Source organism: Aspergillus chevalieri, chromosome 7 (genome assembly GCF_016861735.1).
Source record: "Aspergillus chevalieri M1 DNA, chromosome 7, nearly complete sequence".
Classification (NCBI taxonomy): domain Eukaryota; kingdom Fungi; phylum Ascomycota; class Eurotiomycetes; order Eurotiales; family Aspergillaceae; genus Aspergillus; species Aspergillus chevalieri.
The window spans coordinates 2,134,201-2,150,293 of record NC_057368.1 but is presented as its reverse complement, the minus strand read 5'-3'; the positions used below and the strand labels follow the sequence as shown (position 1 = coordinate 2,150,293).

The window sequence follows — 16,093 nt, the reverse complement described above, 5'->3', positions numbered from 1 at the left end:
CTGGATTCTTCTCCCAAAGTCCCACAGTCCCGTCTCCAGAGCCTGAAGCCACCATCTGACCATCAGGGGAGAATATCACAGACCAAATCTCAAATGTATGAACGCTAATCACGCTTCCTTCACATGTCTTGACATTCCAGAGTCTGACTGTTCCATCATCAGAACCAGAGGCCACGCTCTGACCATCTGGGGGAAGACGATAGAATTAATATCTTCAGCATGGCCCTCGAGGGTTCGAATATCGTCGCCTGAATTGACATTCCAAAGGTAAATGTTTCTGCTAAAACCAAATAAAGCTAGCGTTTGACCATCTGGGGAGAAGACCATTTCTGTCAAGTAACTAAAATCGCCCTGAAGGGTCCGGAGCTCTTTGCCTATCTTGACACACCAGAGTTTGACAGTCTCATCGTCAGAGACTGAGGCCACTATCTGACCATCTGGAAAGAAGATCACAGATCCAACATTATCAGAATGGCCCTGGAGAGTTTTGAGCTCTTTGCCTGTCTTAACATTCCAGAGTCCGACAGTTCCATCAGCAGAACCTGAGGCCACAATCTGACCCTCTGGGGAAACGTCCACAAAATTAATATCATCAGAATGGCCCTGAAGTGTATGAAGCTTCCTTCCTGTCTTAGAATCCAAGAGTATGATAGCCTTCCCAGAGTGTGAGGCCACGAGCTGATAGTCAGGGGAGCAGGCCAAAGACCGACCCGAGGGGGCAAGGTGCTGGAGTTCTACGCTCCATTAATATTTTTCGATAGCGCTTTCCATAGGCAAGGTAGATGAGGTTATTAGGACAGAGCAACAAATATAACAGCAAGTATTGAATGAAATTATTTGGGCCAGATCGCATATTTCCTAGAGATGACCCAGCTATCTTATACTAGGCTTTGTAATCTCCCCACTTCAAAAACCTTAAAAAAGTACGGGTTAGCCTGCAATGTTGGATGTGGAAGAGGACTTTTGGTAGCACAATTTCACAAAGTTGTAGCATAATGATAAGCAAGGGTAGAGGTGACAAATGAATACCTCTACTGTGGGGCCTTGTCTGTCAAACTGACCCTAGATAGCTCCAGAAGGCACCAGGCTCTCTGCAGTGGCTCAGCGCGGAGATGAGAAGAGAAGAGAGGTGACTGTTGACAGAATACGAATTCAATGGGCCGCTATGTTTGGTGAGGTGAGCTTGCATTGAACCTTCCAGGTTCCGGTCTAGACCCTGGTATTATACACTGTCAAGTACCGTTAACTACCTGTTGGATACAGAACAGGTCATTTACCGGCTATTGATTTTTTATTTTTTTTGTTGAGAATACCATGTCCATGTCTTTAGCATACTATTCAATTTGGTTTTGAAAGATAATCTGTGTGCTTTTGGTAAGACAATTCATATCACTGCACCACTGTGCTCAAAAAACAATTACATTCTGATTGGCAATCTCGATCCTTATATTCGCACAGATCTCTGTTTGATTCCATCCATCAAATGTCCAGTAACAAGTTGTGAACAGCACTCTTTCCAAATGCAATTGAATATGAACATAGTAATGCAAACCACCCAGAATTAGTGCTGATATTCCATACTATTGTGAGCATTGTAGAGCAGTGGATAATTTATTGGACCCAGAAGATTTTATGGCTGTTCAACAGTTTGCCATTTGTTGAACAGCAAGTGATCTGCAAATTCCAATTCCGGCTCTCCGCATCAGTAGGGGCCTTCAATGTAATTGGCTTATTGCTGACACTTGACCCACAAATGTTCACTGTATTTAGCGTATGCAAAATTTTCTTCATTTCTTGGCGCGATTTCGCGCCAAACATACACATGTATACTCTCTAGTTCATTTACCCCGTTAGACACACAATTTAAAGAGCTCAAGTTGCCTAATTTGTCCAATCTGAAGCTATTCAAACACCTGATATTCTCTATCAGCCATGCCACCCAAGCGAGCCTCCCGAACACCGCAGCCAGCCCCCCAACGCGTATATGACCTTCGGAAAACGCACATTCCTCGCATATCCCCCCCTCCGGAGGAAGGCTATCAAGGGAGGAAAAATACCAATGGGGTATATGTTCCTCGTGCTGCTGCCACTAAAGCTGCAGCCATGCGTCGACGAGCAGCTGCCGCTCGAGCTGCACGTGCAAATGAAGAAGCCGATGCGTCTCCTGGGCCGCCGCAAACACGTTTAAGAACTCCGAATAGACGCTCTACAACCCCCCAGGCACGCCGTTCAGCTACTCCTGGAAAAAGAGTGCAGTTTGCACTGCAAAATGCCCAGCCGAAGCCATCATCTGCAGCCAAATCCAACGCGTCACCTCAAAAGGAAGCCTTGCACCGTAGGGCTGCCTCTACGAGTACTGAGCCTGAAACCACTGAAGCAGATGAGGCATCAGAGGCCTCATATGATGAAGAGGAAGTATATGAAGAAGGGGTGAATGAGGATCATGATGAGAATGGTCCAGAAGACGAAGAAAGTGGACAAATGGATGATGAGGGGAGTGCTGATGAGGATGACAATCTACCCTCCATAGATGACCGGGATGTTGATACTGAAGAGGAGGCCTCTGCCCGGGCGCTCTATGATGCGAAAGAGAAGTATAGAGAGCTTATTGGACGACGTGTTCTAGATGAAGCCCGGCGCCGCTATCCAGAAGGCGTACAACGGCAGCCTCGAGAAGTTGAGACTTCAGATTTGGAAGCAGCATTAGAGGATGCCATGAGAGCTGCAGACTATCCTGTAGGCATCATCCTGAATATTCGCGTCAACAAGAAGCCATATGTGAAGAAGAGCTTGCCTGATAGTCAGCGCCGTTCCTTCAATATGGAGAATGTTGAAAAGGCCTTTCTAAGTGCCATTGCTCCAACGGTTGGAGAGGAAGAGTATCAAATCATGGCTCGGAGAGTTACCGTCAAACACTCTTCTGGGCGTGGTGGCACCACCCACCATGATTTTGATGATTTTGACACTGCTAACGGCAGCCATATACTATCAATTATAGATAAACACCATAGTCGCCATCGGACAGGCATGATTGAAGCCCATTTCGATATAAATGTCCAGTGTGATGCCATCTTACCAACACCGAAGCGTTCACGGCAGCCAGAGCCCCCTTCTTCAGACATACCGAGCTCCCCCCCTTCCTTCCCTCCAAAAAAGCGCCAAAATCGATCAAGTCGCCTGCAAGAGCAGCATAGTACTCGGCTTGATACCATTCGTGTTGCTGGCAACTTTCAACGCCAGTTGATGGACCGTTGGCGTTGTCACGATCCAAATTGCACAAACAAGGATAACTACTGCTTTTCTGATCCAACCGAGCGTACAAAGCACTTTAATATCACTGCTGTACAGCATGAAGCATGGGCAAATGCTATATCAAATGGTGAAGCTACTATTCAAAATCCTCCGGTCAAAATGCTTCGCTATTGGGAGGAGCATCAGGGTGCTTTAAATAGACAGTCCCGCCAACCAGCCCGCCAAACTTTTATCCAACAAACGAAGTCATCACTTGAGCGATTAGCTGAAATGCAGCAGCAAATGCATGAGCGGATGTTGGAGGCTCGTATGTATGATCAAATGGATGCCCTGGAGGAAAAACAGGAGCGCAGGGAGGAGAGAAATGAGCGAAGGCGTATGGAGCAAGAACGACGTGAGCATGAGCTGGCACATGCACGCTTGATGTACATGCCTCCCCACTATGCAGCCATGCCATACAGCCATGGCCAGTCTCCCCGGCCAATGATGCCTATTTCAGGCCAATATCCTGCAGCGCAATATCCTCGCGCTCCAATTACTCCTCAGGCGGCCTCTCGGGCACCCCAAAAACGCCGTTCTAGCCCAATTGATGAGACAACAGATGAGTATGAGCTGCTTGAGTCTTTTTTCTATTGGAAGAATGTCAACACGCCAAATCCACGCCAAAAAGAGAAGTGGAATCAAGTGAAGGAAATTGTATTTCAAAATGATTGGACGATACAGGATTTAAAGGACATGGAGGATGACGCCAGCCCCATGTATCAGCGTGCTATAAAGGCAGGCATCTCAGATGGCTTCACTCGCCTTATTCAGCGGGAGCTGCAGGCATTCAAACGTGATGTTCGGCGTCAGAAAGAAGCTCATGAGGAAGAGCTTCAAGCTATTGCCACTTTGGGTCAGCTAGGCCATCAAACAGACATTGAAGGATCGGAATTTATGCGATATACCTGACTATTCGCTCGGCTTCATAGTCAGCTAGAAATCGACGAAATTCATCAAGCTTTTCAGTTTCAATATACACGCCTGCAGCAGCATGTTGGAACTGGCTCCTAGCATATCGACCGCAACGACTATCTCTAATAGCCATCTCCAAGAATTCACCATAGCTTTGACATGTACGGCGATAAAAGGGCCAGTTTCGCTTCATCCATGCCTTTAAGACCGAGAATGTCAACTCAATCGGGTTATAATCAGGCGAATATGGAGGCAGATAACGGATTATATGGCCAGATGATTCTATCAACTGTGTAACCTCCTCTTGTACATGAATGGCGACGTTATTCATCACTATCACCATAGGCCGCCCATGACCATGCTGGTTGACAGCAGGAATCAGATGATTCTGGAGCCAATGAATGAAGTTTTCAGCGCGATAATAACCTTCTTTTATCCCAGTACATGGAAGCCAATCATCTAATGACATGGCAGCGCATATACTCCAGGTTTTGCCTCGTTGGATGTCAGTTTCATAGCGAGCTTCATGCCCGATAGGGGCATAGGCATGATGACGCCAACCAGTCTTCTCATTGAAGATAGACTCATCTATAAAGATGAGATCTTGAGCGCCAAACTGTCAATATCATAAATATAAGCCCGCCGGAGCTCATCACTGCGGTTTAATGATATTCGCTGGAGTTCTTTTCGAGTCCATCCACGCCGTCTGAATACGCGGGAGAGGGTTGACTGATTAATATGCACCCCTCGCTCATTATATAGCCACCAAACGAGCTCATCCTGCTGGTGCCAACCCTGACTCAAGAGATATTCAAAGAGAGCCTCCTCATCCGCATTTGACAGCTTCCTTGCCCGGCCTAACTTCCGCAGCTGGGGGGGCCGTATACTGCCATATCGGAGTAGGTTGGATTGCATTTTGTACACTGTACGGACAGAAACCTGACACTCCTCGCTTATATCCTGGAACTTCCATCCAAGCAGCATAAGACGTAGTATTCGAGCACGTGTTTCAGCAGGTAGACCATGAGAGGAAAGGGCCGCATTGCTGGGGGGTTCGTCTGGAAAATGATATTTTCTGAGAAGTGAGCAAACTAACCACCGAGAAATCTATATGTATGAGTTACCTCGGCATATTAAAGGCTTTATTAATTCTAAAAAGAGTATAATATGGCAAATAGAGTGCAATCAATAAGTTGGAGTAGACATGTGTGTGTTTGATGTGAAAAAGTGCCAAGAAATGAAGAAAATTTTGCATACGCTAAATGGCTCGACCGTGCATGTTGTTCATGAGGGTCTTTTGTTAACTCATCTGAATTTTAACGCTGTTGGTCATCACTCAATGCCTGATAGTTTCTGAGCGCCTAATGCTTAAGACACATTAGTGTTCCACTATTTTACTGTTGATTCCCATAAGAAAGGAAAAAAAAAAAAAAATAGAAAGGGCCTAGGACTTGGTGCCTGGAACATCAAGATTAGCACTCACAGAAACATGTCTTTTCCATGCGTCAATCGACCGATAGGGTCCTCCTGGCAGTTAGAAACCATCATGGACAGAGAGAGTATCCGCCCAAAGGAATTTCAAACGTGGCATATCAGCAGAGCTCAACTTTTGCATCCTTATGATTGCGCATGAGTTTTGCATAGCGCAAGTACAGGCCCGTCACGTTTGACACTTGCCTCTATGAATTCGATAAAAGATCGATGCTTGAAATGGCTGGTTCCCGAGCCGACTCTCCCACAAGGCAGTCATAGTTCAAACTACACCGGAAAAGCACAGCAATTTACGACATGGAAACCGCCAACCCGTCCCTCTCATTTGAATCTAAAGAGCTTGCCGGGCTTCTGTTTCAAGTCCACACAGGAGTGTTCAGTAATGAGCGACAGGATGACTCAGTGGTATTCAAGATAAATTGCAGAGACAGACATACGCCCATTACACGAGGTCAAGTTTTGTCGTGATTCTTAGCCCCCTGAGCCAAGTGACCCCTTTTATGTGCATACATGAATCAAATCTAGTTCTAAAATGGTAGTAGTGTGGTCAGGGTGATAGAACAATACAGTACTGATCCAGTAACAAGACAGCATTGAAACAGGAACTCCAACAGATTCATAGAACAAGTGAGCCTGTTCACTGAAATCCTCTTTCCTAATTCCACAGTACATACTCTAGAAGCAAACAGAACCATAGCTTGCCCCCTGAAGAATTTTATTTAATAAAAGGTGGTCAAAGAGTGTCACGGACTCGGAATAGTAGATATTAACGAAGTGATATTGAAACTACTGTAGCCAAAGACGAGAATATCGAATCTGGGGAGGAAGGAAGAGGAATTCTGTCTATGGAAATAGGGGCTTTATTTCAGTGCTGTGTGGCCTCGCTAAGTGCTTTTCTTTGTTTGCTCAGGTGCGGATTGTTTGTCGATGTCATTCACTGAGGCACTGAGCCATCACAAAGAGAGACCATCTCCTAGACAACGTAGGCCAACAGGGCAGCTTCCTTTGACAAAGCTCTCCCACCTCTTTGCTTACTCTAGGGATCAGTTCTCTGTTATCATTCTCTACATAACTTACCTTGCAGGGCTTCAGATGTCATCACCTTCAATTGCAGCCAACTCCCGATCTAACACTTGAAGGATTGACCGGTTTACCAAATTTTTCACGTTATACCTGTCATCATATTGCACTGCGGCCAGTCCCTGACCTGACTTCCTTAGCCTAACCCACCTACCTGAACCTCCACGGTAAACTTGCACTCACCTTCCAAGATGGAGCCGAAGATCTCACCTGAGCTTGCCGACAGCTCTATTCCTGCGAATGTGGACATCGCGCCAGCTGATCCCCGAGTGATAGGGCTGTATGGCGTGTCCGGCTGCAGCAAGTCATACCTGATGAAACAACTCAAGCAGGAGCTGGGCGAGTCGGATTTCCAGTACTTTGAAGGGTCTGAGGTAATCAACGCTGTGACTGTTGGTGGGCTCAACGCTTTCAAGAAGCTAGATGAGCACCAGAAAAACCAGATTCGCAAACTTGCCATCAACAAGATCAAGTCGGCATGCGCCCAGAGTAGCAACGTCAGTATTGTGACCGGGCATTTTATGTTCTGGGATGATGAAGCAAGCGAACAGCCGTTGAGGGTTTGTACTCAGGCAGACTTAAAGACTTATACACACGTCCTGTACGTCAACACACCTGTGGAAGTGACGGCGAAACAGCGGACAGAAGATACCGAGAAAGAACGTTTGACTGTGTCGATCCAGCATTTGCATCGCTGGCAGGAGACCGAGATTCGGGAAATACGTGGTCTTTGTTGTGAAAATAACATTCTCTTCGCGACCATCTACCCGAATTTGAAGGGTAAGCTAGCGATCTTGGTTCGTGACTTCCAGCGTCATGATGAGAGCCACAATAAATCAGTTGCCGAGCAACTTCTTGATGAAACCATCTCTGTGCATTATGATGAGCTGCAGACTGTTCTTTTCTTCGATGCTGATAAGACGCTCGCCGCGGATGATACTGGTGCACGCTTCTGGAAGAGAATCAAGGAGACAAAAGGCGAAGATGATCCGTTAAGCGCACTGTTTGGAGGCCCGCTAGAGTACTCGTATACCGCATTTCGACAGGCGATGTTGTTATATGAGGAGTCAACCATGGACGATGAATTTGACTCTATCTGCGAAGAAGTAGCCACATACACACAGCTCTATCCGCAAATGTTCGCGCTTTTGCACCAAGCGGGAAGGTACAACCATGTTTGCCCCATTATCATGACCTGTGGACTGCGCCGTGTGTGGGAGAAGATTATGGAGAAAGCAGGCCTCTCCAATGTTATAAAGGTAGTGGGCGGGAATCGAATTACAGACGGGCTTGTCGTGACCCCGTCAGTCAAAGAGAGCTTGGTTACCCGTACACAGCGAGTTCATGCAGCATATACCTGGGCATTCAGAGATAGCCCTGTCGACCTGCCGATGATGATTGCTGCTCACCAGGCTATTGTTGCAGTTGGCGAGCAGCAAAGCCGGAGTAAGAGCATGGAGCACAATTTGTTGACTGCAATGGTGAATGATGGGTTGCAAGCTCGCCAGGCTTTGCTACCAAATGATTTGTCGCCGCCGCGGCTGGACATTGTGAGACTGCCAGTTGTCAATCTCACAGAGAAGTCATTTCAGGATTCAATCTTCCAACCCTACAAGTCCTCTGGTGGCCTACGACTATACCATGGTACGGATAGCAACGCGGCCAAGTTGTTGAGTACTCTGATGCGAGATGACAATATCCGCGGACCGCCCCAGCAAAAGGCTCATAGCAAGGCCGGATCTTATCTAGCCACAAGATATCTGGTCGAGCTCATCAATGTCGAGGAGTTCACTATGCGCCACCCTCAGAAAAAAGATATCGCTGGATACCGGCTGCTCGGAGAGGAGCGAACGTTGATCGTGCCGCTGATGCGCGGTGGGCAGCCCATGGCTTCCGGCGTCAACAAGGTCTTCCCCAAGGCTCAATTCCTCCACGCCAAAGAACCAAAGGACATGAAGAAGGAGCATCTTGAGGGCATCGTTACCGTCATCCTGGTCGACTATGTGATAAACAGTGGTGGGTCGATGGTCCAGTTCGTGCGACACATCCGAGAGATAGATAGCGCAGTTCGTATCATTATCGTTGCTGGGGTTGTCCAGGACCAGGCTGTTAGAGGCTGCAGCCCTATTCGTGCCGTCGCACGTTCCACAGAGCTTACTGTTGTCGCGCTTCGTCTGTCAGGTAATAAGTATACTGGCAAGGGAACCACTGACACTGGAAACCGATTATTCAACACAACTCACCTGAACTGAAGCTGGTATGGATTGGTAACTGTTCCTCGAGAATACGGAGCACAGGGCACTGTTTGGAGCGCTGAGGATGATGTTGGTGATGGCAATGGCGATTATTAGTAGAAGAGATAGAAGTTACAGATAAGACGTGTGTTTAAGAATGTATTTGGATTCAATTGATACTATCAAACTATACCAACACAATGGTATTATCAACTTTGATAAGGTCGGCCACCCAAAACATTTTGAAACTTGGATTTCCATAGTATGGAACTGCCAAATCTCTCGTAGACGAATCCCGAGGCTTGAACTAGATAGTACATTGTGGAGTGGGAAGCTATTAGTCGTAGCTAAGCCGATGTACGCAAAAATGCATGGATTATGGCCAACCAAAGGAAGTGCCCGTGGTTATTGACGCGGCTAAATGGGGGCAGCTGATGAGAGCATCTATGAGAAAATATGTTGGGTCGGACTGGACAGTACAGTACATAATGACAAAATAAGTATCAGTAACTTCCAACTGTTTACAGGCGGCAGAACAATTCTCACATAGCAATAGACTAAGATTGGCCGGGACGAATATGAATAATTTGAATCCAAAGTTATCAATGCTATCACCGATCTCTTGTCAAGAGAAGACTTGTTCGTGGCTATGTGCAGATGCCAAGATAAGTCGGTGTCTTCGAGTTGGGAAAAACAGCCAATGAGCTCTGGCTGTGGCATGTCAGAGCGCTTTTTCTATAACTAAAAGTAATAGGTTTCTCCGCTTTTGAAGGCATTTTGCCATTTAGAACACTAAGATCAACAGTGGGATAAGTGATTCATTAAGATGATATGGCTGAAATATGTCTTTTCAGGTCACCATTGATTGTTGCCGTGACGAGGGAAAGATATCGCTTGCCAAACCAACACTTGCTCCAAGCATTTGTCAATGCAGAAGGCGTTTTCCTCTTTTGCCAGGACCAGGACCTGAAATGACCTGCTCACTTCGTCGAGCTTCTTGCTGGGGTGTTCAAAGTTCCAGTTTTTTGTTGATAATATTACCATCTCAGGCCAAGGCTACCAGTCGCAAGTGCAATCTGGTCGAACTTGAATCTCAGCCAGCCATTTCTTCCCCAGGATGATGCCATTCTTTTATGCATTTCGCACTACTTTTGACTTTTTCTATGGCAATATTCTTTTGTAACTAGTTGATCGCCGCCAGACTGCCTGTAAATAGGTCTTACAATAAATGGGTTTCCCAGTCAGAGTTCTTCGTCTATTCACTCACGATAGTACCCATGACATCGTAACAAGCATCGTAATTAAGCGATGATACACATAGACGGACTTCTTCGCTTGAGTACACAAAAATAACAATGCATTTCTTCTTGTAATTTTCTCTTTCTTTTTCCCCTCTTTTAGAAGACTCCAGTTCACCAGATCTAAAGCGGCAGAGAACCACTTGGTTTGACAAGTGCACTTAGATGGAAGACCCCTTTACTTTCTCGACCCATAGATCAAGTAAAATCAATCTGACCTGGACTTAAAAATCTTTACGGGAACAGAGGCCATATTCGGCGCAGTTGACGGCTGACTCTCTTGAATTGCTCACGGTCAATCCGGTGACGAGAAGCCACTTCATCGAGCTTATGATCCCTGGTAGGATTCACCACCTCTCGCACCAGGTTGTACTGTGGAGCACGGCAAAGCATTGCGGCTACCCTGTAGAACATCCAGCGTGAGGTATACTTGGCTAACATGTACGCATACACTAACACATGCGAAGGACCCGTGATGGAAGGCAGCCTGCGGATGGGGAACCCATCAAAACTCGCTCTGCTGATAGAAAAAAGAACGTCGGAGGCCTCACTAATCTTCTGCCACGGTGTAGTCGCTGTTCGTCGTTCATGCAACTCTTCTCGTAGTCTGTCTCGGTACCAGGACGGTGGTGACTGTCGGGGTAATCCTAGCATTCCATGCCACCTTCTCAACAGTCTTGTAGCCACTGGATACATTCTCTAGGAAGATGTGGAGATTGAAAAATAGTTGAGAAATATCTGTTAATGTTGATGTAAGTTATAGGACTCACTTTGTCTGAGAGAGGGACTCTTTTTCGCCAGAATGTAACCTGACGGCGCATGTTTAAGAGAACAAAGGAATCGTTAGTGTCAGAAGATTGTGACGGCTCAGTACAGCGTAATTATCAGCAAACACCACCAACATGGTAAACAATGCTATGAGACCAATCGAGACAAACAGGGGCTTAGCGAGGCCACACAAACCTCAGTGTAAATAGGCTTTCCTCTTGTTCTCAATCGCTGTAGTTAATTTATGTAGAATAGTATTACAACAACAAAATATGTACCCCAAACGTTAAGGATTATCTGAATTATTTATATTGTCACGGGCTCGGAAAAGTAGGTAATGACGAACTGATATTCCTATCTAAACTACTGTAGCCATCGACGAGAATATCGAATCTGAAGAAGAAAGGAAAAGAAGAGGAAAGTCTAATTACACAAAGAAGTCTTATATGGTTGTGTGGCCTCGCTAAGCAACTGTTTGTCTTGATTGCTCTCATGGCATTGTTTGCCATGTTGACGGTGAATGTCAATAAAGGCACTGAGCTGAGCTGAGCCGTCACAGTATCAGCCATTAGGATCTAGATGTAACATTAACATGAGGGTACCCCTCCAACCTCCATCCCTCTTCATGTGTTCTGACACTGTCTCATAAGCCATTGTCTGCCTTTGCATTGTATGCATCCACTGTTTGTTTCCTTTTGTCGAGGGTTGAGCCCTCACACCCTTTGATTCTGTAAACATACAAGTAACTTCTTTCCCACAAATTGTCCATCCTTCTGTCAACTTCTTCTCTCCCAGCCTCCTCCGTCGAAGCCATAACAACCAGACATGGTCTTCTCAACCCTCTTTTCTGCAGGCAGAAACCTTACTAGAGGATTCTGGCGCAGAACGTCCTCGCTTTATCGTCGTGCGGTCTCCGGATTCGACTGGTTCAAGGACAATTTCTGGGACCTGCTGAAGAAGGCTTTGAAATTCCTTTCACGTCCCGGTAATCATTCAACCACCCACTCCTTTTTCAAATGGCATATGCAATACTAATAGCAAACAGAAGTCATTGGGGTTATTACTTTTGCTATTTTTCTGAGAGCCTTGTTGAGCCTTGGATTTACAGCTGATGGAATTGCTGCAGGTTTGTTACTGGTTTTGGACTCCTCAGTCTACAATGCAAGTGCCTGACTATATGTCCCTCCCTACAGGTTCGGCCGCGGCTGCGTATCAAGCCTTTGCGTTCGGTGCGTATACTCCAGCCGGTGGACATTTTGCTCGCTTGACAAGTATGGCGATGACAAATTTGTACCCTCTTTTTGCTGTGGTACTTTCTGTGGTTGTTGCAGTGGTCGTGGCAGTGATTGCGAAGAGATTTGGACAGGGATATGTTTAGGCTGAAATTCACTGAACTGGATTTGTCCTCAGAAGTCAAATGTTGACTATCTAGTCCAACATGAATTTAACACACACAAATTACTCAATCCTCCTGTAATTAAAGTTTTTTTTGGTTTCAAACAGCGTTGGGGAAAGACATTTACAATGTACTTTTGAATTGTCAGCAGGTCACTCAAAAGCGACAAGGTTATGGACATCATAATCCGGATTGGTGAGTTTTATGTGAGCTGGAAGGTCCGTTTGTTAGTAATGGACAACGCTTGATTGGGGTGCAAATTCAACTGATACTTGGGAATTCCAATCTTTCTGTCTATGGATCTTCTCAATGAATTGGTCGAGCGTATCTTGTCCGAAATACAGTCTCTTCAGGGGGAGCATATCATGTTGAAGTTTTTTTTTTGCGCCATTACCTGTTGCCAACATTTTCTGACAGTGTCACTTGCTCCATGCAGGGTTCATTGAACAAGAGGGAACCAAGGAGGGTCATGTGAAATTCCCGGTTTGAGCAAGCGACGAGCGACCTTCGCATTCGTTATATAAACATGCTCACTAGGCGCAGTTCCGTAAGAGTATTCAACTATGGTACTCATGAACACTACCATGTATTGTTTGTAAAGGTCGCTTGCTACCCACTCAAAGGACAATCGGTGGAGAACGAGTTGTAGGACGGCATGTGTAAAAAGCCAGAGAGGGAATCTTCTCCAAGGGGAGCGTGCATTGAGCCACATCACTTCCTCACGGGTATTCTTCTGTATCTGTGACTTCTCAATATTGGTGCACATCGGACGCAGAAAAGACATGAATAGCTCAGTGATTATCTTCGGGTGCGTGGTATCCCAGCCCTCATTGTGCTCTTGTCCAGCCTTGTGCACCTTGCTTTTTGTTCCAGCGACAGACTGCTCGCTCATTTTCGCAATGGTTGAGGCTATGGTATCCAGGATACCGGTCTCATTAAAAGCGGCTAGATCCATGGCGAGCATAGGGCCTGGAAAATTGCGCTTGAGGTGACCTAGCGTTCCAATAATGGTCGTATTGCGAGGTGACAACTCAAAGGACTCAACACATATTGTTTCTCCCGTCTTGTGCATTAAAATACCAGCGTTCTGGGCATGAACGTATATGGGGAGGAATCCACCTGCAACTTGTTAGAGCTCAGGTTTCTGGGCCTCGCCTAAACTTACATATCTTCACTATTCAGGTCTGTCAGCGCCTTTGTGAGCTCGACTTTATCGACGCCGCCATAGTGGTTGTAAGTCTTACTTAAGCGAGTCATAATTGTAATAACAGTTGAACAAATGCCACTTTCCTGGATTGAGACATGGTTTTTGAACTCGCGGGGCGCTTCAATAACTCTATTAAAAACAATTTCGTATGCTGGATTATGGTCGTCTTGCTGAGGCAGTTTTCCGGTAAGAAATGTGGTTAAATAAGTATGAGATTGCTTCTGGATACATTCTTGAGGTTCAGTCCTCTGGGTTCATTGAATAGAAAACCTATGATCCCATTGGGTATGAAAATCAGGCCAGGATGAATTGTTTGAACGGAGAGGGAAAATCAAAAAAGGCTATGTGGACCAAGGGGGAGGATGACTTCTTAAGCAACAGAAATGAAGGATTTTGGTCAATTGATGAAAGAATTCTATTAGTATATAACTATAGTTAGTCCTTTTCCTTTTTCATGGGGGATTTCGGAGAGTGAGGGTGGAGGGCGGATGGGTCGCGTTTGCAATTTTTAGAAAGCCTTGAACCCCATACGTCAAGGAAAGGCTGTGTATTTGCCGTTACATATCCACTTTTTGGAAAATATAAATCAATGCCTGACCACGAATAGCAGTAGATGTACCCAAGACTAATCATCTAATCCTATTCAGAGCGGTTTCTAGAAGCAGAAACTTTCCAATGAATATGACTTGGCTGCATTAAGTTACGAACTGGGCAGCCAAGGTAAGTAGGGGACGTCAGTCTACCTGATAGCACATAAGATATTGATTGCTATATCTTGCCAAGTGCCATTCTACAGTTACAGGCTGCGCTTGTAGAATAAACGATATGTTATTCGGAGGGATGATCGGAGTGGTTACCTGACCTTAACCCGTATAATATACTTTGGTATATAAAGGCTGCCTAACCGGGGATCCGTTCTTTCTCTTTGACGGAATCTCTGGTATGATAGCTAGTTATTAGCGCTGCGGGCTGAGCCCTTAACAGTATTGCATGACGGAAAGAATTGGCATTGACTGTCATATGGTCCTGGGGGTATAGTGAGCTGCTATTTTCTAGTTATGCAAACAGTTTCTCGCCTTAATTGGTCGAGAGTGGAGCTGGGAATGGCTGCCTCCTATGCCTTGGTTGAATATACGGGCCCGGATCGAGCCGATCCCAACAAGGTGTTGGATCACCTGCCCCACACAAAACAAAAGCCCCGCACATGATAGTAAGGATCAGAAAATCTCACAGCATATTGGGACTCTAATCATTTGGGTTATTTAAGGTCTTGTAGAACGGCTTCTAATCCCCAATATGAAGATGCAGTCACAAAAGAGCAGAGGAAATATCGAGAAGAGGAAGCCCGCTTAGCATATTCATTTGTAATATTAGCTTCGTACCTGGATACTCGCTGCTTTATTTAGAGAGAGAGAGAGAAAAGGTCAATATACACTATTTACACTGTATAGATGTAGTTAGAGTCGTAAAAATTCTTGGTATTGGAACTGTGTTTGTATGGTACTAAACCGTCCACGAAATTATATGTAGCATAGTCCCCATGGCATCTTAAAATCTACCCCTCCTACTACCTCACCTTCTAAACACGAATGAATATTGAAGATAACTACTGAAAGCGTAGGTATAACGGCACCATGAATGGCACGGCCCAAAGTTCTATTAGTGATATGATAAATCATCTCTCAAATCCCAGGGTTGCTGAATATAGTAGAAGACTAGTTTATTCTAGTCGCTTGAACCTAGAGCTGCTTGATTGTTCTAGCGAAATTTCACGATGCGGTCACCTCATCTAGGTTATAGTTACGTTGTGGGCGGAGCAGGCGAAGCCTACACAATTTGCATCCTATGGGGGATAGCTACCAAGTATACATCAGTTGGCATTCAAACAATGTAGCTTGTGTTGCTATAATAATCTCAACCTTTGAAGGGGCTACCCCGCCCACTTCTTCAATTTTCCATGAATTTGGTCAATATGCTGGTGAAGCCCATTTTTGCTAGCAACTGAGTGTTGATAAAATAATTTTACATTGCTCAAGATGGTCATCACAAACTGTCACAGCCACAATTATAGGGTGCAGTCTAAAAAGACTAGGATACTAAGTTTATAGGCTTAGTATTGCACTCACATATATAGCTAGGTGGTTCATACTGTTACACAAACAAGTGTCAACAGAACATGAACACTCACCCGCCATATACAATGTTTGATTACTTTGGCCTGTTTGGCGTAGTTCACTGAGCCTCGCTTAAAACCTTGCACACACAAAATGGCTCGCCGCTGACAGGCCTGCCTTTTTTTCCCTTTCATTTCTCGTGCCTGAATTTCTCCAGATAGTCTACCAACAGATTATCGCGTGAGACCGTTACAACCAGCTTGGTTTTCATCTAGCACTGATTTATTGATCTTTTGTTT

At 45.5% G+C, this 16,093-nt stretch overlaps 3 protein-coding genes across 3 annotated transcripts; all 3 read left to right on the top strand.

The window, feature by feature from the left end:
* Positions 1-1,932: 1,932 nt before the first annotated feature.
* On the top strand, positions 1,933-4,203 carry ACHE_70714A (uncharacterized protein; the record flags this gene model as incomplete). The annotated part of the gene is made up of 1 exon (XM_043283078.1): positions 1,933-4,203. The coding sequence occupies one exon, from the start codon at positions 1,933-1,935 to the stop codon at positions 4,201-4,203; it is 2,271 nt and encodes a 756-aa protein (XP_043140393.1).
* A 2,765-nt stretch (positions 4,204-6,968) lies between these two features.
* ACHE_70713A (uncharacterized protein) lies at positions 6,969-9,029 on the top strand (the record flags this gene model as incomplete). The annotated part of the gene is made up of 1 exon (XM_043283077.1): positions 6,969-9,029. The coding sequence occupies one exon, from the start codon at positions 6,969-6,971 to the stop codon at positions 9,027-9,029; it is 2,061 nt and encodes a 686-aa protein (XP_043140392.1).
* Positions 9,030-11,902: 2,873 nt separating this feature from the next.
* Positions 11,903-12,455, top strand: ACHE_70712A (uncharacterized protein; the record flags this gene model as incomplete). The annotated part of the gene is made up of 3 exons (XM_043283076.1): positions 11,903-12,062; positions 12,123-12,203; positions 12,271-12,455. The coding sequence occupies 3 exons, from the start codon at positions 11,903-11,905 to the stop codon at positions 12,453-12,455; spliced, it is 426 nt and encodes a 141-aa protein (XP_043140391.1).
* Between the last annotated feature and the right edge of the window lie 3,638 nt (positions 12,456-16,093).